The sequence below is a fragment of the Protopterus annectens genome, chromosome 13.part0, assembly GCF_019279795.1.
Source record: "Protopterus annectens isolate FY-2018-M chromosome 13.part0, PAN1.0, whole genome shotgun sequence".
Lineage (NCBI taxonomy): Eukaryota > Metazoa > Chordata > Ceratodontiformes > Protopteridae > Protopterus > Protopterus annectens.
Window position 1 is genome coordinate 1263120801 of NC_056747.1, and position 19997 is coordinate 1263140797.

A 19997-nucleotide genomic window follows, 5' to 3' on the forward strand; every position below is an offset into this window, starting at 1 on the left:
CTTATCTGTGCTTAGTTTCATCCCATGTGCCTTTGGTTTTGCATTCCATTCTCCTAAGCTTTGCTGAAGTTGTAGCTCAGAGTCTGCCTGTAATGACGATATGTCCCTAATAGTTGATCCAGTTGTTTGGAATTTGGGAACCCATGTGCCTTCGGTTTTGCATTCCATTCTCCTAACCTTTGCTGAAGTTGTAGATCAGAGTCTGCCTGTAATGCCATACCATCTGCATACAGAAACTTTATTGATCTGTCCCCTCCGACCTGTTTGCTAATGTAGCCCATCACCAGTATGAACAGCAGTGGGCTCAGAGCTGAACCCTGGTGTTCACCTACTCCCACTGGGAACACCTCTGTGCAGCCAAACACTGTTCGTACTTGAGTCTTTGGGTCCTTGTACATAGCCTACATTAATTATACCAATGTTTCTGGGACTTCAAACCACTATAGTACTGCCCAGATCAGCTTTCTTGGGACCCTGTCAAATGCTTTCTCCAAGTCTAGAAATGCCCAGTTGGACTCTCTCCATCTCTATCTTCTTCTGAAGTATATGTGGATGGAAGGACTCTTTCTCCTTTACTCACTCATATAATTTCCACTCTCTTCTTTCCATAAGGTATAGTGAATAAATTGCTGACTAAGGTTTTTTTGTCTCCTATTGGCACATCACAGCTCTAATAAACAAGCACACCATATTTATAATTGCTACTATTCTAAGATATAGCCAACAATCCTTTTACTTTATCACTGGCTTTGCTTTGTATATTTACATTTACCAAGTAAAACACCAAGCTAATTTAGCTATAATTGGTACTATTTACATAGACTAGAGTCATGCACCTGTATCCATATTCACTGCACTGTTATATAGTACATTACGGCTCGTCTTGCTTAGATCATATAGATTCGTAGGGTCATTGGCAGGTACTAAGCTATTGGCCCTAGGGCCTATATAAGCCTTGCCAAAAAGGTACTCTGGCTTTCGCCACCCAAGAAAATTATTTTCCTGTGCCCCTGTCAACCACAGCCACAGAGGTGATTCCTGGGGTGAATTTCCTATTTCCCATCCAATCATCAAGATTTTTCTTGAAGAGTGCTAATAAGGAGCTGTGTTTGATATAGATAGGTAGTTTGTTCCAGAGTATGGGAAGTCTCTGGGACAGGAATCTATCCCTCCAGTATGTTCTGTTTATTGTGGCGACAAGGTTTAGATCCCTAGAGCATGTAGCTCGGAGGGATTGGGATTTCTTTAAGTGAAGCATGTTCAACAGCTCTGGGTTTGACATAGCTTTGTATGTTAGGCAGACATTGCCTCTGAGTAGGTGATATGCGATGGCGTAAAGCTGGAGTTTTTTAAGACGGTCTGCGTAGGGCACCTGTTTGAGGCCAGTAATCCTCTTTGTGAGGTATTTCTGTGGCCTTTCTAGTTGTTGTAGATGTCCTGTGAGGTACATACCAAAAGGGGCGTTGCACTCTATAATGGGTCTAATGAGTGACGAGTAGAGGGGAACAATGACCTCTTTTTTCCTGGATGAGAATCCTTTTGTGATAAGGTGTGCCATGTAGAAGGATTTCCTAACTACTAAGGTGTTTTGATTATCAAAGGAGAGACTACTGTCCACCTGTGTCCTAAGGTCTCTTATCACACTTTCGGTGTTAAGTAGACTGCCACCTATGTGGTAGCTCATGGGTACAGAGTTTTTACCAAAGGGGATGACAATGCACTTTTTAGCATTGAGCTTGAGGCCACGGCTTTGACACCAGGCATCTGTCTCAGTGAGGCCCTTTTGCAGGATATCCACATCGTTAGGAGTTTCGATTATGGCTCCCAGTTGGCAGTCATCTGTGAACTTTGTCAACCAAAGACCTTCTGTGTTAGCCTGTACTTCAGAAAAGTACATACCAAACAGGAGAGGACCCAAGACTGAACTCTGTGGTACTCCACTTGTCACTGGTCTGAAGTCGGATTTGGAGTCTGCTACTTTTACAGTGTGGGTTCTGCCAGTGAGCCAGTTGGCAACCCATCTTGTGACATAGGGATTTATACCTAGTTTAGTGAGTTTATCTATAATTCCAGAGTGGGGGATAGTGTCAAAAGCCTTGGCGAGATCTAGATAGGCTGTGTGAACCACCTTACCCTCATCCACGGTCTTGGTGACTGCTTCAAAGAAGTCTATCAGGTTTAGGAGACATGATCTGCCTTTTACAAACTCGAACTGGGTGGGGTCCACAGTTTGGAGATTACCAACGTCTTTGTTTATAAGTTCCATGATGATACATTCCATGGCCTTGCAGACCAGGCTCATCAGGCTAATGGGGTGGTAGTTCCCAGGGACCGTGGTGGTTCCCCTTTTGTGCAGTGGGATAACCTTTGCTGCACAGCATTCAGTGGGTGCAAAGCCTGAGGTGAGGCTATGATTGAACATGGTGCTTAGGTGGGGTGCTAGTTCATTCTGCAGTTTGTGTAGAATGGAGCCTGGGAAGTTGTCAGGTCCCATGGATGCTGTGTTCTTGGCTTTGGAGAGTGTTAACTATGTGCCAAAGATCAATGTACAGTAGTCAATGTGCACATAGATGGTTCATAGGTAAGTAATGGGTAAGCTGCCCTTATAGGTTAATAGGTAAGTACTAGGCTAGTTACCCTTACAGGTTCACAGCTAAGTACTAGGGGAGCTGGCCTTTGGGGCCATTTTAAGCCAAGCCAGTTTTCCCTTTTTTGTGCCTGAAATAACCAATCCCATTTTGTTACAGACTGGCCTTACCCATCCAATGGTCAATAATTATATATTACCCCTAATGAGAATAACTGGAATCATACCACAGATAATTTGAAGGGACCCATGCATAGGATAAAGTACTTAGGAGCTGCCTCTGTCCATTAGTAGTACAAGGACAGTCCTGAGGTAAAGTTTCTGTTTCCCAGCCACAGATATAAGTTGTGCTTGAAAATGGACAGGGATGAATGTTGTTTTATTAGGATGGGAGGACTGCTTCACAGCACCAGTATCCTTGGGGAAATGTAACTGTCCCTCCAAACCATTCAGTCGATGCTGCAGAAGAGGTATATAGATTCCTAGACGAGTATTTGTGATATCATTTGACTTGCTGATGTGCAGTAAATTCATCAGTAATGTGTTGGAAAATGCCTTGTATTCCAGACACAGGTCACCCTTAGCTGTCTGTAGAATACTGACTATAGTGACAAGGCTTTCAGTGGGTCCATGTAGGGCATGTTGTTTAGGCCTTGTACCTTTTAGGAAGGTATATCTTTAAGCATTACAGTTGTTGCATGTGTCTGGACAGATACATGCCAAAGGCAGCACTATATTCAATGACTTTCTCAATGAGGGCTGAGTAAAGGGGGGGGGGGGTGACATCCCTATATCTACACATAATCCCTTTGTTTATAAGCAGTGCAATCACTTTGTTTATAAGCTGTGTAATATAGAAAGACTTTCCTATAGCAATAGACACATGTTGGTCAAAAGTTAGGTAATTGTCCACATAGGTTCCCAAATTCCAAACAACTGGATCAACTCTGAGGGGCATATTGTCAATGTCGTAGCTTCCTGGAGTAGATGACTTCCCAAATAATATGATAGTGCATTTTTTGGCATTTAGTTTCAGACCATAATTTTGAATTTTGACACTAATTTTTTATTTGAGACAAACCTTCCTGCAGGATGGCTAATTCATTTGGGGATTAAATGAATGCTGCCAGCAGTCTCTGCAGAGCCCTTTTGTACTGTTTTTACATCAGAGAAATTGATGCCAGACAGGAGAGTTCATAGGTCTGAACCCTAGGGAACTCTACTAGTGACTGGCCTCTTTGTGGAGGTAACTTCCCCTATTTTGATCACATGCATCCTATCTGTGAGCAAGGTGGCAATCCAGTGGGTGACATAGGGGTTTATTCCCAGTTTAATTTTTCTACTATGCCCGAGTGGGGAATTGTGACAAAAGCTTTTACATTTTTTATATTTGTTCATGTTATACACATACATTTATTTAACTGTATGTTACTTACTGTTTATACATGTTCCTGATTTCTTTCTTGGCACAATATTCCCTGTATATTCCTATGTGTATACTAATTTCTCTGTTTTTGCAATCATGCAGAAACTGTGAACTATCTGTTGGTTAATATTGTACAGCTGAAGCTTTTCATCCTGTTGTCCTCTATTGTAAATGCAGGTACTGTTTAGTGGGGCCTTCCTGGTTAACAAATTTAAATAAATAAATGAATGCACTGAACTATACATAACATTACAGTGGAAAATCCCACCACATATCATAGTATGGCATTCATCAATGCCATCTAAGTCCCTCTGACATTGACAGTTTACTGGTCAATTTAGACAGATTTTAGATCATCACAGCCTTAAAAACAGAATGCTATCAGTACTGTAATTTGCAGACCTGATGCCAGGAGGTACTTTCTTTTGGTTGACTGTTGCAATTTCCTTTCCAGCAATGTACACTTCAGTTACTTATTCTTTTCCATTCGCACTCCTGGGGAGGATGTGTGCTTCTTGCAACAGCACACCACAATATCATACTTTGGCCTAGAAAGCAGTGCCTGGCCCTTGCACTCACAGGATTTTTTTTCTACAACTCACACTTTTTGGAACTCGATCCTGATATTTGTACTGGAGAAGTTCATTCACTCAGTGCCAAAGAGATGCAAATTACTGCAGTGTTTGTTCTGCCCAGAAGATGATGACCCAAAACATGCATATGCATCGCATTGCCTCTGCAGTCTGTGGGAAAGACATGACAAAATGCATCACAATTACCAGAATTTCAACATACGGACCCAAAGATAAATGAGGAAGAAACTCAAACTACCTTCAGTCTTACAAGCCAGAAGTGGTTGAGAATATCTAGAGCTAGCGTTGGTAAAGGATCAGATACCAGACACACCCTTCTGGAGGTAAGTCCATTCCTGAGACAGCATCTAATGTTGCCAGCTCCCTACCAAGCAGTGAAGGGGGTGAGTGTGCTCTAGCCCTCTTCCTTGGCAGACCAACTTGCTCTTCAAGTGCAGCATAGAAGGATAAGTGTATGGTTCAAAGACATGAATGTTGCATCACTGTTAATTTTAGATGCTGTCCTCATGGCCTCTCCTGTGCATGCAATCTCCACCGGGCAATGGAGTTATTCACTGCTGAGTGTGAAACAGCCAAGAAAAAAATCAGAACTTCCAAACAGTAAGTCACAGTTCTCTCCCAGAAAAGAATAAACTGCTCTCAGTTAATTCTGGTGGCACAGAGTAATAAGGCTCATACTGCATACCAGGTAACCCACATTCGATTAGTGACTCAGGTAACTGATGGAGCTTGCAGGACAGGATGGGTGTGGGTATCTTGAGTAGAACTGATTGTACACCCTCACAGTCCGTTGGAGGAAATGTGTCAATACAAATGTAAGGCCTGGGGCTGGATGTTAGGCTTGCCAAGGCACCTCCTAGTGGCAGCCTTGAAGGCAGGTATACAGATGCATGTACTTGCATGGAGAAGGCATGGTGGGCCTCTCTGGTGATGCAGACTGTATGTCCTCTCATCCAGGGATGGGATTAATGCACTACAAATGCCCTCATTGCTGGGATAGTAACAAGGGCATAAAGAACCTTCATGGCTGTCTGAATGCCAGGCTCCTCCAGACAGCTCTTGCCCTAATCTTGGGTGAAACACCCAGGTAGGGAAATAAACTGGCAATATTGAGTTGTGGGGGGTGGCAGCTTGAAGGATCATCAGGCATGGGGGAACATATAACAAAAGTGAAGTGTTCCCTGCAGTTCAGAGGGAAGCAGCTACTCCAGGTGTTGGAATTTAGGTATCTTGAGGTCTTTTTCTTGAGCAAAGACACAGAGGGAAAGAATACTGCACCAGAGAATGGGTGTCATGACAGCAGTTCTGCAGGTGTTGTACCAGACGGTAAGGATACTGGACCAGAGAATGGTTTCCATGACAACAGTACTGTAAGTCCTGTACCAGACTGGTAGCAGAGAGTAAGGATACTGGACCAGAGAATGGGTGCCATGACAGCAGTACTACAGGCGTTGTACCAGACTGATGGCTGAGGGTAAGGACACTGGATCAAAGAATGGGTACCATGACAGCAGTACTGTAGGTGTTGTACCAGACTGGTAGCAGAGGGTAAGGATACTGGACCAGAGAATGGGTGCCATGATAGCAGTACTGTAGGTGTTGTACCAGATGATAAGGGTACTGCACCAGAGAATAGGTGTCATGACAGCAGTACTGCAGGTGTTGTACCAGATGATAAGGGCACTGCACCAGAGATTGAGTACCATGACAGCAGTACTATAGGCATTACACCAGACTTATGGCAGAGGGTAAGGACACTGGACCAGAGAATGGGTGCCATTACAGCAGTACTGTAGGTGTTGTACCAGATGATACGGGCACTGCACCAGAGAATAGGTGCCATGACAGCAGTACTGTAGGTGTTGTATCAGATGATAAGGGTACTGCACCAGAGAATAGGTGCCATGACAGCAGTACTGTAGGTGTTGTACCAGACTGGTGGCAGAGGGTAAGGATACTGGACCAGAGAATGGGTGCCATGACGCAGTACTGCAAATGTTGTACCAGATGATAAGGGCACTGCACCAGAGAATGGGTGCCATGACGCAGTACTGCATGTGTTGTACCAGATGATAAGGGCACTGCACCAGAGAATGGGTGCCATGACGCAGTACTGCAAGTTTTGTACCAGATGATAAGGGCACTGCACCAGAGAATGGGTGCCATGATGCAGTACTGCAAGTGTTGTACCAGATGATAAGGGCACTGCACCAGAGAATGGGTGCCATGACGCAGTACTGCAGGTGTTGTACCAGATGATAAGGGCACTGCACCAGAGAATGGGTGTCATGACAGCAGTACTGCAGGTGTTGTACCAGATGATAAGGGCACTGCACCAGAGAATGGGTGCCATGACGCAGTACTGCAGGTGTTGTACCAGATGATAAGGGCACTGCACCAGAGAATGGGTGTCATGACAGCAGTACTGCAGGTGTTGTACCAGATGATAAGGGCACTGCACCAGAGAATGGGTGTCATGACAGCAGTACTGTAGGTGTTGTACCAGACTGATGGCAGAGGGTAAGGATACTGGACCAGAGAGTGGGGTGTCATGAGGGGTGGGAGGTTGGTATAATGGTTAAGGTGTTTACCTTACAGACACAAAGTGCAGGGTTTGATTCTTACATTGGGTAATTGGCTAGGCTTAAAATGGCCCACAAGGGCTGTTAGCCTAGTACTAATCTATGATATGATGACAGCAGTACTGTAGGTGTTGTACCAGACTGGTGGCAGGGGGTAAGGACACTGGACCAGAGAATGGGGTGCCACGATAGCAGTACTGTAGGTGTTGTACCAGACATTTGGTAAAGAAAGAGCAGAGTCACAAGACAAAGCTTTTAATTTACTGCTTTTAACAACTTTATTGAACTATCGCTTAAGACATAGGCACACATAACATGGTTTGTTTACTTTACAATTAATGTAACATTTGTCATATTCATGCATTATGCATCACATATTTAATTTTTAGCAATTCAACATTACATAAATTAATTGATTCCTGCCTCCTCATCCTGAACATTATTCTGCATATATTGTTCTCACAATTCCATTTATTTCTAAGTAATTTGTTCCTTGTCATTTCTAACCCTCCCCCCAACTTGCAGTTTTTTTATCTCTTTTACAATATTCAGTACTTCAAATCCAGTTGGTTTTAACTTTGATTTCCATTTTATAGTAATTGCTTCTTTTTGGCACCAAATATAATAAAACTTAATAAGGTCTTTCTAAATCTACGTAATTCAGATCATGTGCCCAGGCTCAGAAGAATCATTTCCTTAGTTACAGCCGCAGCCCTACCAATATTTCTGACAGTATTCTGTGGGGAATTTTTAAAATCTGTCAACTCATTACACTCCCAAAAAACATGCTCCCAGTTACCTCTCTTTTTCTCTTTTTTTCCAATCCATCACACCTCCTGCAATTGCTGTTTACCTGAGGAACAACCCTCTGAAGTCTACTTGGAGTATAACATATCTATGCAAACAATTCCAAGCAAAAATCATAAACCATCTGGACTTTGTTGCATACGTAGGAGCCATACAGATGTCCTTCCAGCTTTTAATTTACTGCTAGCTTATGTCCCCATCCTCATCATGGCCATGAACTCTGCAGAGCAAACCAAAAGAATGAGAGTGCAGATGTAAACAGCGATGAAGTACCTTTGGAGACAGGCTGGACTTACTCTCCTTGACTGAGGAGGTCAGTAATATACATCTGAGTATGATTTTTGTATACTTAGGATATGTAAGAGTATAAGGAAAAAGAAAACCATAAAATCAAATCCAAAATATTGAATTTTTAAGGCACTGAAAAATGAAGGGTGTACTGTAACATGCTGTAACATCAAAGAATTCTGAAATAAAAGGAAACAGAAGAAAATACCAAAAAGAAAAAAAAAATAAATATATATATATATATATATATATATATATATATATATACATATATATATATATATATATATATATATATATATATATATATATATATATGTTTAAAATCCAGTGGGGCTCCGCCCCTCCTGTTCCCTCAGACCCCTTTGTCTGCATTTGCTAACTTCATGTTTAATCTACAATTTACCTACAACCACTGCAGTTATAATGTGTTGGAGGGGCACAGACCTCAAACTGAGGAGGGGCTGCAAGCAGAGGTGTAAGCAGCAAATTACATTCTGTACTCACATCTACTGTTGTTGCCCTTGCCACCCACCTATAATTTTAAAAATGTACTCAACTCTCAAAATGCTACCCCCAGACATATAGGAAGGGGACAAGTTATTTTCAGCTGTTATCATTTGTACCCATAAAAAGGCCTTTCTACAGTTGTATTCCTTTGATTTGAACCAGGGACTATATTTCTCTAAATATTCATTTACACAGTTCTACACATTCTGTGCTTTTTGAGTGTTGCAGTTTCCAAGAGATGCTCAGAAATAAGTTTATACATTTGAATATGAGTATGCCTAGTTACACCCTTGGCTGCATGGGATACAGCATCCTTGCATTAAAAGGTTTACTTATACTGTTTTATTGGGCTTCAGCTTTCACTATCTTTAGAAGTCAGCCTTTTGGATTTGATGGTTCATGCAAACTTGCTCAGATCAACTGAACCTGAATAAAAGTTGCTCAGGCATAATAGCTCAAGTTTGCATGTACTCATGTTTCATTACTCTCCTGTCATTATAGTCACATCATAATGATTTATAAGATAGTGAACCATGGGTCATCCAGGGTCATGTAACTTAGAGAAAGAGTAACACATATGTTGTACTTTGTGTCACTGATTGCTGTTTGCCTCAAAATTGAATCATCACAGAGTGAAAATAAAGTAAAGACATGTAGGGTGTTTACCCCTAAAAAATGTTTTGTAACAGTCGCACATTAGCTCATAAAGCAATGATCTCAAGTAAATGCATTATTAGTAACTGCCTGCTAGAGCTGTCACTTACAAATTTTGATTGCACGTGTTTAATGAATGCTACAATGAAATGACAAAACATAGCGGATCTGGATTCACTTTCATGGTATTCTTTTTATTCTATGTTACGCTACATACTCATAATTTTTTTAATAAAGCTGTCAAGAACATGTCAGCAGCTCTTTAACTTGACCCGCAGTACATTTTGGCAGCATCCATGTGAGAATGACACATAAGCACTGGAACGCACTCACCTGTTCATGTTGTTGGGTATCTGAACACTATGCTGCACTGCCGACTGCCCTAGTGGGTTTTGAGCCTGTGCCATCACTGCTGCAGACAAACCAGCTCCATTCAAATTCCCCATAATTCCATTCATGGCAAGTTGCTGACTTCCTGTCAGGTTTCCCATCATGCCCCCCACCACAGGAACTGTGGCAATGGCAGAAGTTGCAGCTGCATTTTGGAGCGTCCCTGATGTCACTCTTCCAAGGCCATTCAGCTGCTGTGGAAGTGAGAGAGGTACAGGACTCTGTTGAGACAGGGATAAAGGTGGTGGCGTGCTGTGAAGAGAAAGAGATGAGCTGCTCCTACTCTGACAGCCTGATGGCAGATCCTAGAAAGGAAGAACAAAAACAGATTACTATCATTTGAAAACTAAAATCTGACGCATCAAAACAGACAGACCTGTCTATGCCAAAGGTTACACAGACACAGATGACCACCCAATCTATTGCTAAAGTGCACTTTCAATGCATTTATTTTACAGTTTCTACATATCTGGGCAACAGCAAACACATCAATGCCCACTTAGCTAAACCTGACAGAGTAATTGGAAATATAACCCAACACCAGGGTTTGAAGACCTCAAAAGTAGTTACATTAGTTACGAATGAAGGTGCAACACCCTGCAAGAAGGGTGTTATTCCTGGGTTCCGTTCAGAAGCTCGAAATACTGAAATCGAATTTCAGAATTTCGAGCCTAAGAAGCCGAATCCACATAATAACAAAAGTTTAGAAGCATGAAACTCAAAACCTTGAATACCGGAGGTTTTGAATTTCGCGCTTCTAAAGTTCCGCTATGGTCATGTATTCAGGTAAGTGTGTGTGTGTGTGTGTGTGTGTGTGTGTGTGTGTGTGTGTGTGTGTGTGTGTGTGTGTGTGTGTGTGTGTTAAGGGGTTTGGGTAGGGGCTGTGGTGTGTGTCAGTGTGTTTTCTTGCTGTGATGTGTGTGTGTGAAGAGAAAGTAGCTTGTGTGGTGGTGTTTTGTGTGTGTCTGTATGTAGTGCGACCTCGGAGTGAGAATATTTAAGTAGGGGGGGTGGGGGGGTGCAGCCCCCCTGCTTTCATGTAGTAGAGTGATTGTGTATGTTTGTGTGGCGAATGATGTGTGTGTGTGTGTGTGTGTGTGTGTGTGTGTGTGTGTGTGTGTGTAGTAAAACCGCAAAATTCAAAACTTCCAGTATTCCAGGGTTTTTCGTTTTCGTTATTTTGCGGATTCCACTTCTTGGGCTCTAGATACTGAAATTCGAGATTTCAGTATTTCGAGCTTCTGAAGTGAATCCGTTATTCCAACATCATAAACTGATCTAACTTACCCACTCCCCAACAGTACTATGGTAAAAACCTGCCATTATGGATGGTCACTTTCCCACCATTTCTCCAGCCAGCCTGATTGACTTGCTGAGGCAATGTAGTAATTGCCTCCTGTAAACAGACAACCACTTATTCCTGAAATAAATACCGTATGTGAGAGATGTAATTACATTACCAATTTGGAAACAATCCTCTCATGTAACAAAAAACAAGACCTCAAACAGGTTTGTCAGCTCACACACTTCACCTCTCACGCAGGTGTCGGGTAAGATACATCCCGAATGGGGCATTGTACTCAATTATGGGCCTGATGAGTGATGAAATGAGTGGCACAAAGACCTCTCTTGATCTGGATGTGAAACCTTTCGTGATGAGGTGGGCTATATAGAAGGTCTATCTAACCACTCTGGCAACGTGATTGTCAAAGGAGAGATTACTATCTACTTGAGTCCCCAAATCCCTAATTACTTCCTCCGTACTTAATGTGTTACCTCCTATGTGGTAGTCTGTGGGCACTTTGTTTTTCCCAAAGGGGATGACTATGCATTTTCTAGCATTTAGCTTCAGGCCATGACTTTGGCACCAGTTATCTGTCTCTGTGAGACCCTTCTGGAGTATGCTTGTGTCAGCCGGAGAGTCTATTATGGCACGCAGTTTGCAGTCATCTGCAAACTTGGTCAGCCATAGTCCTTCCGTGTTTCCCTGTACCTCAGATAAATAAATACCGAACAAGAGAGGTCTCAGGACTGACCCTTGTGGAACTCCACTTGTAACTGGTTTAGAGTCTGACAAGGCACCTGCAATTCTGACCATGTGGGTTCTATCCCTGAGCCAGTTTGCAACCCATCTTGTGACATAGGGGTTGATATTTAAGCTAGTGAGCTTATTTATGATACCTGAGTGGGGTATTGTGTCGAAGGCTTTTGCAAGGTCCAGGTAGGCTGTGTGGACTACTTTCCTTTCATCTATGACCCTGGTAACTGTTTCAAAGAAGTCGACCAGGTTCAAGAGGCAAGATCTGCCTTTAACAAAGCTGAACTGGGTAGGGTCCAGTGTCTGAAGGTTTCCGATATCACTGTTTATGAGTTCCATGATGATACGCTTCATAGCTTTGCAGACCAGGCTAGTCAGGCTTATAGGGAGATAGTTTCTGGGGTCCGTTGTGGCACCTCACTTGTGGAGCGGGATCACCATTGCTGTACGCCAGTCCTTGGGTACATATCCTGTGGTAAAGCTGAGCTTGAACAATGACTTAATGTGAGGGTTAAGTTCATCTTGTAGCTTGTGTAAGCCGCAACCTGGGACATCGTCCAGTCCCATTGGTGCTGTGTTTTTTGCTTTGGAGAGGGCAGCTCTCACCTGATCATCTGTGATGTCTGGGAGGTTACACTCTGTTGGGATGGGGATTTGCTCTTTTGGGGGGGATGGTGGGGAGAAATTTGCACTGAATCTGTCTGCCAGGATGTTGGCAATGTCTGTTGGTTCAGTGTATTTTTTGTCATTTTGCACTAACTCAGAGCATATCTGGGTATTGCCTCCCAGGTTCCTGACATAACTAAAGAAGGCCTTGTGATTGTCCTTAGTATTTTGTGCAATTTTTCTTTCAAAGCTGGCCTTAGCTGATTTTATGAGGGTTCGTAGCTTCTTGTTTGTACTGATCAGAGATGCCTTCCCTTTTTGGGATTTTGCTTTATCATGTAGTAGCTTCCTCCTTTTGTTGTATAGCTTATTTATGGCCGGGGTCCACCAGACAGGTCTCCTGCCTTTGGAGGAGTGAGTCTTGGTTTTATTTGGGATGGCACAATCCATACATTCTAGTAGGTGTCCATAGAATGCATTTGTGAAGGATTCTGTGGTTTAGCCGTGTTTACCTCTGGCCCAGGGGGTTTGAAGGATACTACCTCAGTTTTGAGAAGTGTGAAGTTTGCTTTTGAGAAGTTCTTCACCATGGTTACCTTGGCTGGGGTGGGGACGGGATATGGATGTCCAGTGAGATTAATTTGTGGTCTGACCTTACCAGTGAGGGGTATACCTCAGGTGTGGAACATAGAGTCCCTATGTATGTGATGGCCAGGTCCAATATGTTTTCCCCTCTTGTGGGGGTGATGACCAGTTGTTCCATAGCATTTGAGTTTATACATTCTAGGAACTGTTGGGCGTGGGTGTGTGGGCTTGATTAGTTAACCCAGTCAATGTTTGGGTAGTTGAAATCACCCAATATGGTGGTGTTTGGAGAGACCTTCATGTTCTGCAGTGTTTTCAGGAAGGCCGAGTGGGGTTCTTGAGTCTGGGAGGGTGGTCTGTAGCACGCTATAAACTGAAAGGCAGTTTTGCCCATAGTTATTTGCACATGGATGGTTTCCGTTGCTTTGTGTAATGCTACTTACCTGGAGGTTTGGGTATTTTTGATGTATATGGATACTCCCCTTCCTTTTGTGGTTTGGTCCGAGTTTTGTGGTCGAAAAGCATGGTATGAAGTATAACCTGGTAGTGCTGGGGTGCTTTCGGGAGCCTTGAACCAGGTCTCTGTTACTGCACAGACATCGATGTTCTCCATACTGAGGAGAGTCGCGAGTGCATCCAATTTGAGGTTTAGACTTCTGGCGTTGAGCAGCATTGCCCTTAGTTTCTTTTTTCCTGTATTATCTATGGAGGTGGGTTTGTCTTGTGAGCCTTGCCTAAAAAAGGCACTATGGGGGTGGCAAGGGCCTTAGCCAGTATTCGAAAGCCCAGGGGTAACAGGCAAGCCGTCCCTAGCGAAGCAACGTGGCTTATTTTACTGACGATAATATATTTACATACATATCTCATTATGATTTAATTACTGGGAATAAAGACATAATAAAACTGGAAAATAATTTTACAGGTTTACTTCTCAAATTACAAACTGCAACCCTAATTCTAGCATATAACAATAGGCATTTAGATGCAATGACATAAAGATAGACATAAAACTGAATTACTTAAACATCACCCGTCACATAAGTGTGATCTCTACTAGTCAAACACACTGAATTATTACAGATGAGCCAGACATCTTGATATGGGTGTAATAACATTTGTAGTATATGCTCTGTAAACAGCAGCCAAGGAAGACACCTAAACATTTAAATTTCTACACAGGTTCTACTTTATCACTCTGGCAGTAAACAAAACTCAGCGCTGAAGTGCCTGCATAGCTGCCAAAATACCGAGCTGTATTTAGAAATTTAGTATTCACAGGGAACTGCTGATACGTTTTCATGGAGCCACCTCACTTTTACTTGAAATGATTGTGGAAACCTTCAGAAATCAGGTTTTCACCACCACTGCCACCCACCAACATTCTAAGCATTCATTTCCATGTGCCATTTTCTATGAACCTTCTTGTATCCATCTACTTGAGTCTCCAGAACTTTCCACTATTGGCTGTGCCCTTTCTTGTTCTAGCTGTGCTCTTACAATCTCTGGAACAGACTCCTTGTTATGACATTTACTAACATTTCAGTAGCATCCTGCTTATGGTCACCCAGAATGTATGCCTTCCATGGATTTCCCCTTCAAAGTGCATAACTGTACTGTAGATTTTAAAATTAAGATGGAAAAAAAGTTAATACTCTAGATATTGCACTGTGGGGCAATATGAAAGAGATGGTAACTGTAGCTTAAACAGTCTCAGGGGGAGGCCTTTCAAGTTTGAATTTCTAGTGCTCACTAATATGCGCAGATGAAATGAGACTGGGTGAAGTTTCCTAAGTCAACTGTACAGTAGAGGTGGCCCATTCAAGAGTCACTGAGTTTAAAGGCTAAATAAGATGAGGCTGGGTTAAATGAAGAATCTTCTAAAATATTCACATAACAGCTATAGTCACAGCAGTGGCAGGTCCCAAATATTAAAGCCATTTCCTGTTCTGCTTACCTTAAATAATAAAATCTACTTTTCAGTTCACTCTCTGCATGCTTTGGGTATCACACTGCTGAACAGACTTCCCCTTCACTCTTGCTATTTGAGAGAGGTCATTCCCCAAAATCATCCCTGTATCCTAAAACTCTATCTCAGAATCCATTAGATAGACTGATAATATTAAACTTTTCATAAAGGCTCTGAGTACTCACCTTGTTAATAAAAACAAATGCAAATGCTTCTGTGATGCAATGTTATTCAGATCATTTTATTGTTATGTACACATGATGCTTAACTTAAACCACTCAGTACCTCTGTATGAAATGTACATAATGTGCTTGCAGTGCTTGGAGCACACTGATTGCACTCCGATATTCAGAAAAAGACAAAGTAGTTAAGCTTCAAAATGTCACGTGAACTGATCTTAACAAATATTAAACACCCCCTGTGAAAGTTGTTAAGGTCAGATCCCAATCTAGGCAGTAAAATCTCCCTGCACTGACCAGCAAATGACAGCAGCACAGTAAAAAATGTGTTTCTGCCTGCTGTCCATTCCAGAAACGTATCCCTAAGTTCCTGTAACGAACTTAGAAACTTGCAAGAGTAATAGGATTTGTGTTCACGTGTGTTCTCTGTAGGATACAAACTCTGAAAGTCCAATGCATGTCAATATTTACTGACTTCAATTCTCAGTGGTTTGTCTGAAAAACACAGCTTTTATGAGGAACAAACCAAAAATGTGAAGCAATAATCTGGACGGTCTGCAAAAATATGGAGAGTGGAAAGATGTGAAAGGTACATGTGGACAGCGTCCATTAAGGGTTTTATGGCTATGAAGGTTGGCAAAACACTTTGCGATTTTCCCCTGTAACTAGCAGTACATGGAAGAGGTAAAGCTCCATGTACTACAAAAATATGGTTGTCTCACTGATCATAACCCTAAATTGTGTTCTCGACACGGGTGCCAAGATTCACCTCTTGTGCTTCGCTCTCAAGGCAAATTTCTTGGTATCCAAGTCTCAAACACATAAGTGGCCTATGATTGGCAAACCAATCATAATCCATCATAATCCTCTATATTACTTTAAGTCCACATTGCTGGTTTTGTTCTTAAGATTTAGTAAATGTTTATCACTTATGTCTATGTAGTTGTACTTGCTTTTTTTGGCTCTGGCTGTGGCTGAAAAAGGTCCTCAAACAAACCCCTCCACCCACTTAACAACTGTTAAATAAATGAATACCTTTGGAAAATGAAAAGGGCATGGAGGAAGGAAAGTGATACTGTGACACTGAATATACTCAAATATCATAACTTTATGGTTAAGTTCCTTACACAACTGTGCTATGTATTTCATGTGGATCACTGCTGAAGTGCTGAAGTTGTCACAAGAGAGATGATTCACAAAGCTTTATGTGCTCCCATGGAGGGTGGTTGGTTAGAGTCCAGAGGATGACCTGAAGAACACTCCACCCTTACTGGAAGGTATAAGCAAACTCTGCCCTGGCTCTAGACAATGTCTAAGTTGATAATGTTTTAAAAAAGTAAACAATGAGGACCACATAGCTGCCTCAAGGATATCTTCTATGCTGACCCCCCTAAAAATGGCTGTGACAGCTGCTGTGTCACAAAAACAGTGACACTTGATAGGTCTCTGCAATGGCTTTGCATGAGCAATACAACAGAAAGAAATACAATTGGCTATCCATTTGGAACTAGTTTTGGAGATTGCACTCTTTCCTTCCTTCTTTGCAGCAAAATAAACAAAACAGGTGACCCAGCATCCTACAATCAATTACTCTTTACAGATAATATATTGTTTATCTGTAGATATCAAAGGAATGTAAAATCCTCTCTCTCTCACCTGTTCTGTGGGTTAGGGAAGAAAACAAGCACTTGTATGGTCTGGTTAAGGGACATTTCTGTAACAACTTTTTGCCTGAAGTAAGGGCTTGTGTACAAACGTACACTGTTATTGTGGAAGAAGGGCTCATGTATCCTTGCTGAGGTAGCAGCTAAGAGAAGGGTAGTCTTACAAGTAAGGTACTTCAGGGTGCTGTAGTTTCTGGCTCAAAAGTAGGTAGTGTTAATTTTTCTAAGATGAAATGCAGGTCCCAGCTAGAGTAATCTCTTTCCTGGGAGGTCTGAGATGTACGATGCCTTTAAGAAACTTTCACTGGTGGCTTAGATGCTACAGGGAGGGATCCATAGCAAGCAGGCTGATATGGCTGACACACGTATCTTGACAGAGGGATACTTATACCAACAGGTAGATATAATTGAGAGAGATACTGTAAAACTGTGGAAACTTCAACAGACTTTGGATCTAGACTCCTCCCTTGGCAGCAGAGGAAAAATATCTTCTATTTGGCTAGATATGATTTCTTTCTACTTGTCCTCGTAGCTTCCATCATTATGTCAAGTAAGTCAAACTCCATACTCATACCTCTCAACCTGGAAACATCACAAATCTGGACAAAGGCCCATGAAAAATAGGTACAGATCGGTGCACTGATTAACATAAAATCTGCATGCATACTTATGTAGCCCTACCCACTCCAGTGGAATTGTGGGATGCCAACTTTTAAACACAAACTGAGGAACAGACAAGGAAAATATGATCATGAAACACAAAATAAGAATAACAATAGTGTTTTATTTATATTAATATTTAAACTTGTGCAAAACTAAAATACAATATTATTTTATAAAAATAACACTGGGTGGGTGCACCATGCGGCTACGCTTCAGCCTACTTCATTAAATAACATAAAATATAAACCAGAACAACAAATTATAATTTTTATTCCCTTTTCTACCTGTTATTTATCATTTGATTTTTGTTATTCTGTACATTCTTCAAAGCTTGACATAAAATACCCTCTGCATAATATTTCCTTTTCAAATGACGTACTCACAGCTACTTCTTGAAAAGTCCCATCTTTATAACATGAAGAATTAACGCTAAGAAAATTCTCCATATGTAAGTGACTTGATCAAATGTGTTGGATATGTACTTGTACTATAAAGAAATGAATACATTTATGTAGGCTTTCTATACAAAGTTGTACATATGTTATTATCCATTAAAAAACCTCAACATCTAAATATTCTATAGCCCTTTTCTGTATATTAGAAGTAATGACAAACTAAATGTATTTATTTGCATTTGTTTGAAAAAGCTATGAATGCGTCCATCTCCCCCTAAACACTAAAAATAAATCAATATTTTTTATAAAACACCACCCTTTCACAGAAAAAAATGTCCTCATATATCACTTCCCTCTCAAACCTACCAATAAACAGACTGGCATATGTTGGTTCGAAATGCACACCCATAGCTGTCTTACAAATCTGTTTAAAGTATTCACCATGGAAATAAAAACAGTTTTTAATGGAACTTCAATTCTCAGTGGTTTGTCTGAAAAACAGAGATTTTATGAGGAACAAACCAAAAATGTGAAGCAATAATCTGGAATTTTACTGGCTGTATCCTTGTGGACAGCCTAGTTTTGGTATAGTGGTGAACTGTTTTTTCCTTTGGATTCTTAGTTTTGTTTTGTTTGTTTGGCGTCTCCTGAGGAATCCTTAAAATGAGTAACAACCACAACAACAGTTCCTTGTTGTCAGAACTTGTTAAACTTATACAAACTTATTCAAAATGGCTCTACTGCCGTTGTCATTGATTCTGGCATCCCCTGTTCACAAAGCAGTCCCAATTCAGGCAGGAACATTGTGATGACGTCAGATGCAAATGGCGCGAGGTTGACAAGACCAGGAAGACAAGATGGAGATGCGTACAATGTCAGTACAACAAGAGAAACTTGTTTAGGGCCTAGGACTGTTTTACATCATGGTGAGAGTCATTTGGAGCAAAACAATCTACAGGAACATTATGAGACACTGGATTTCTATTCTTGGTTGGACAATTCTTTTACTAGAAAGGGTAAAAATGACTCCAAACACAATAAACCTGTGGGTTCATTCAACGAACAATGTAAGAAATTAAAAAAATTGTTTATCTAAATACAAAACGCTTGCCCTAGATAATTGGTACTTGACACAATGTGTACAGAAAAGTATTGTACCCAAGGGGTTATGTTTAAGTTTCCAAATAATACAGTCAAAGGCTCTGAATTTTATAATGTGATACAAGGTATTTTAAATGATTGTGGCATTTTAATTTTAAAAGCGATGATAAAAGACAATGAAGTAATTATGGCAGAGTATAAAACATTGATTGACAGTTTATATAGAGATATTACCAATGATTTACTGTTCAATGTGACTGAATATAAAAGTATGTATTATAGAGCAATGCAGGATGTTGATTTTACTATTAAAAAAAAATCAAAAAAGAAAAATATCTAAAATGGAGACAGACTTACATGAATATGAGCAAGGTACTGCTTACCCGATAGTTAATAACATGCTATTAGGACAAATTAAAAGAGGGGGTCCCAGAGACAATGGAATTAGATCGGAACCTTTACGATATCCACCTAGGGATGTTCATAGGGGAGGGACTACCAATAGAGGGGTAAAGAGACTATGCAGCCGATCATTTCTCAGACTATGGTTATACTAATAACTATTTTGAAAGTAGCCCTTTAGGAGCAGAAGGCCCGCGGAGGTCAGAGAGAATATGCAACAGACAGAATCAGCCAACATATGCAGAGGCAACACAACACCAACAACCATACCCTTAGTATTTAGGGATGAACAAATTGACGACTTGTCCTGTATATTAACATATAAATCGGTTACCAATGTATCTTTTTCTTCTGAATTTTCAGGTGAAGACAGAGTTTTGCGATCTAACCAAGAGGCTATTAAAAATAATGTCTCCAATGTTTTTGAATTATTTAATAGTTTTGAGACATTCAATGTGCCTGGTGGGAATTGTGTGAATGCTTTATTACCCGAAGAGACTATAGGCTTGTATACTTCGGGAAATGCAATACAGCAGGAAGGTAGGCCCATAATAAACAAAC

At 41.2% G+C, this 19997-nt stretch overlaps 1 protein-coding gene across 4 annotated transcripts in view; it reads right to left on the minus strand.

Moving 5' to 3' along the window:
- Positions 1–19997, minus strand: part of MLLT6 (MLLT6, PHD finger containing) — a 2458880-nt gene that overhangs the window by 95957 nt on the left and 2342926 nt on the right. For all 4 annotated transcript variants that reach the window (XM_044055280.1, XM_044055279.1, XM_044055278.1 and 1 more), the window contains exon 16: positions 9781–10142. In XM_044055280.1, the coding sequence (XP_043911215.1) occupies positions 9781–10142 (362 nt within the window). The remainder of the gene's footprint in view (positions 1–9780; positions 10143–19997) is intronic.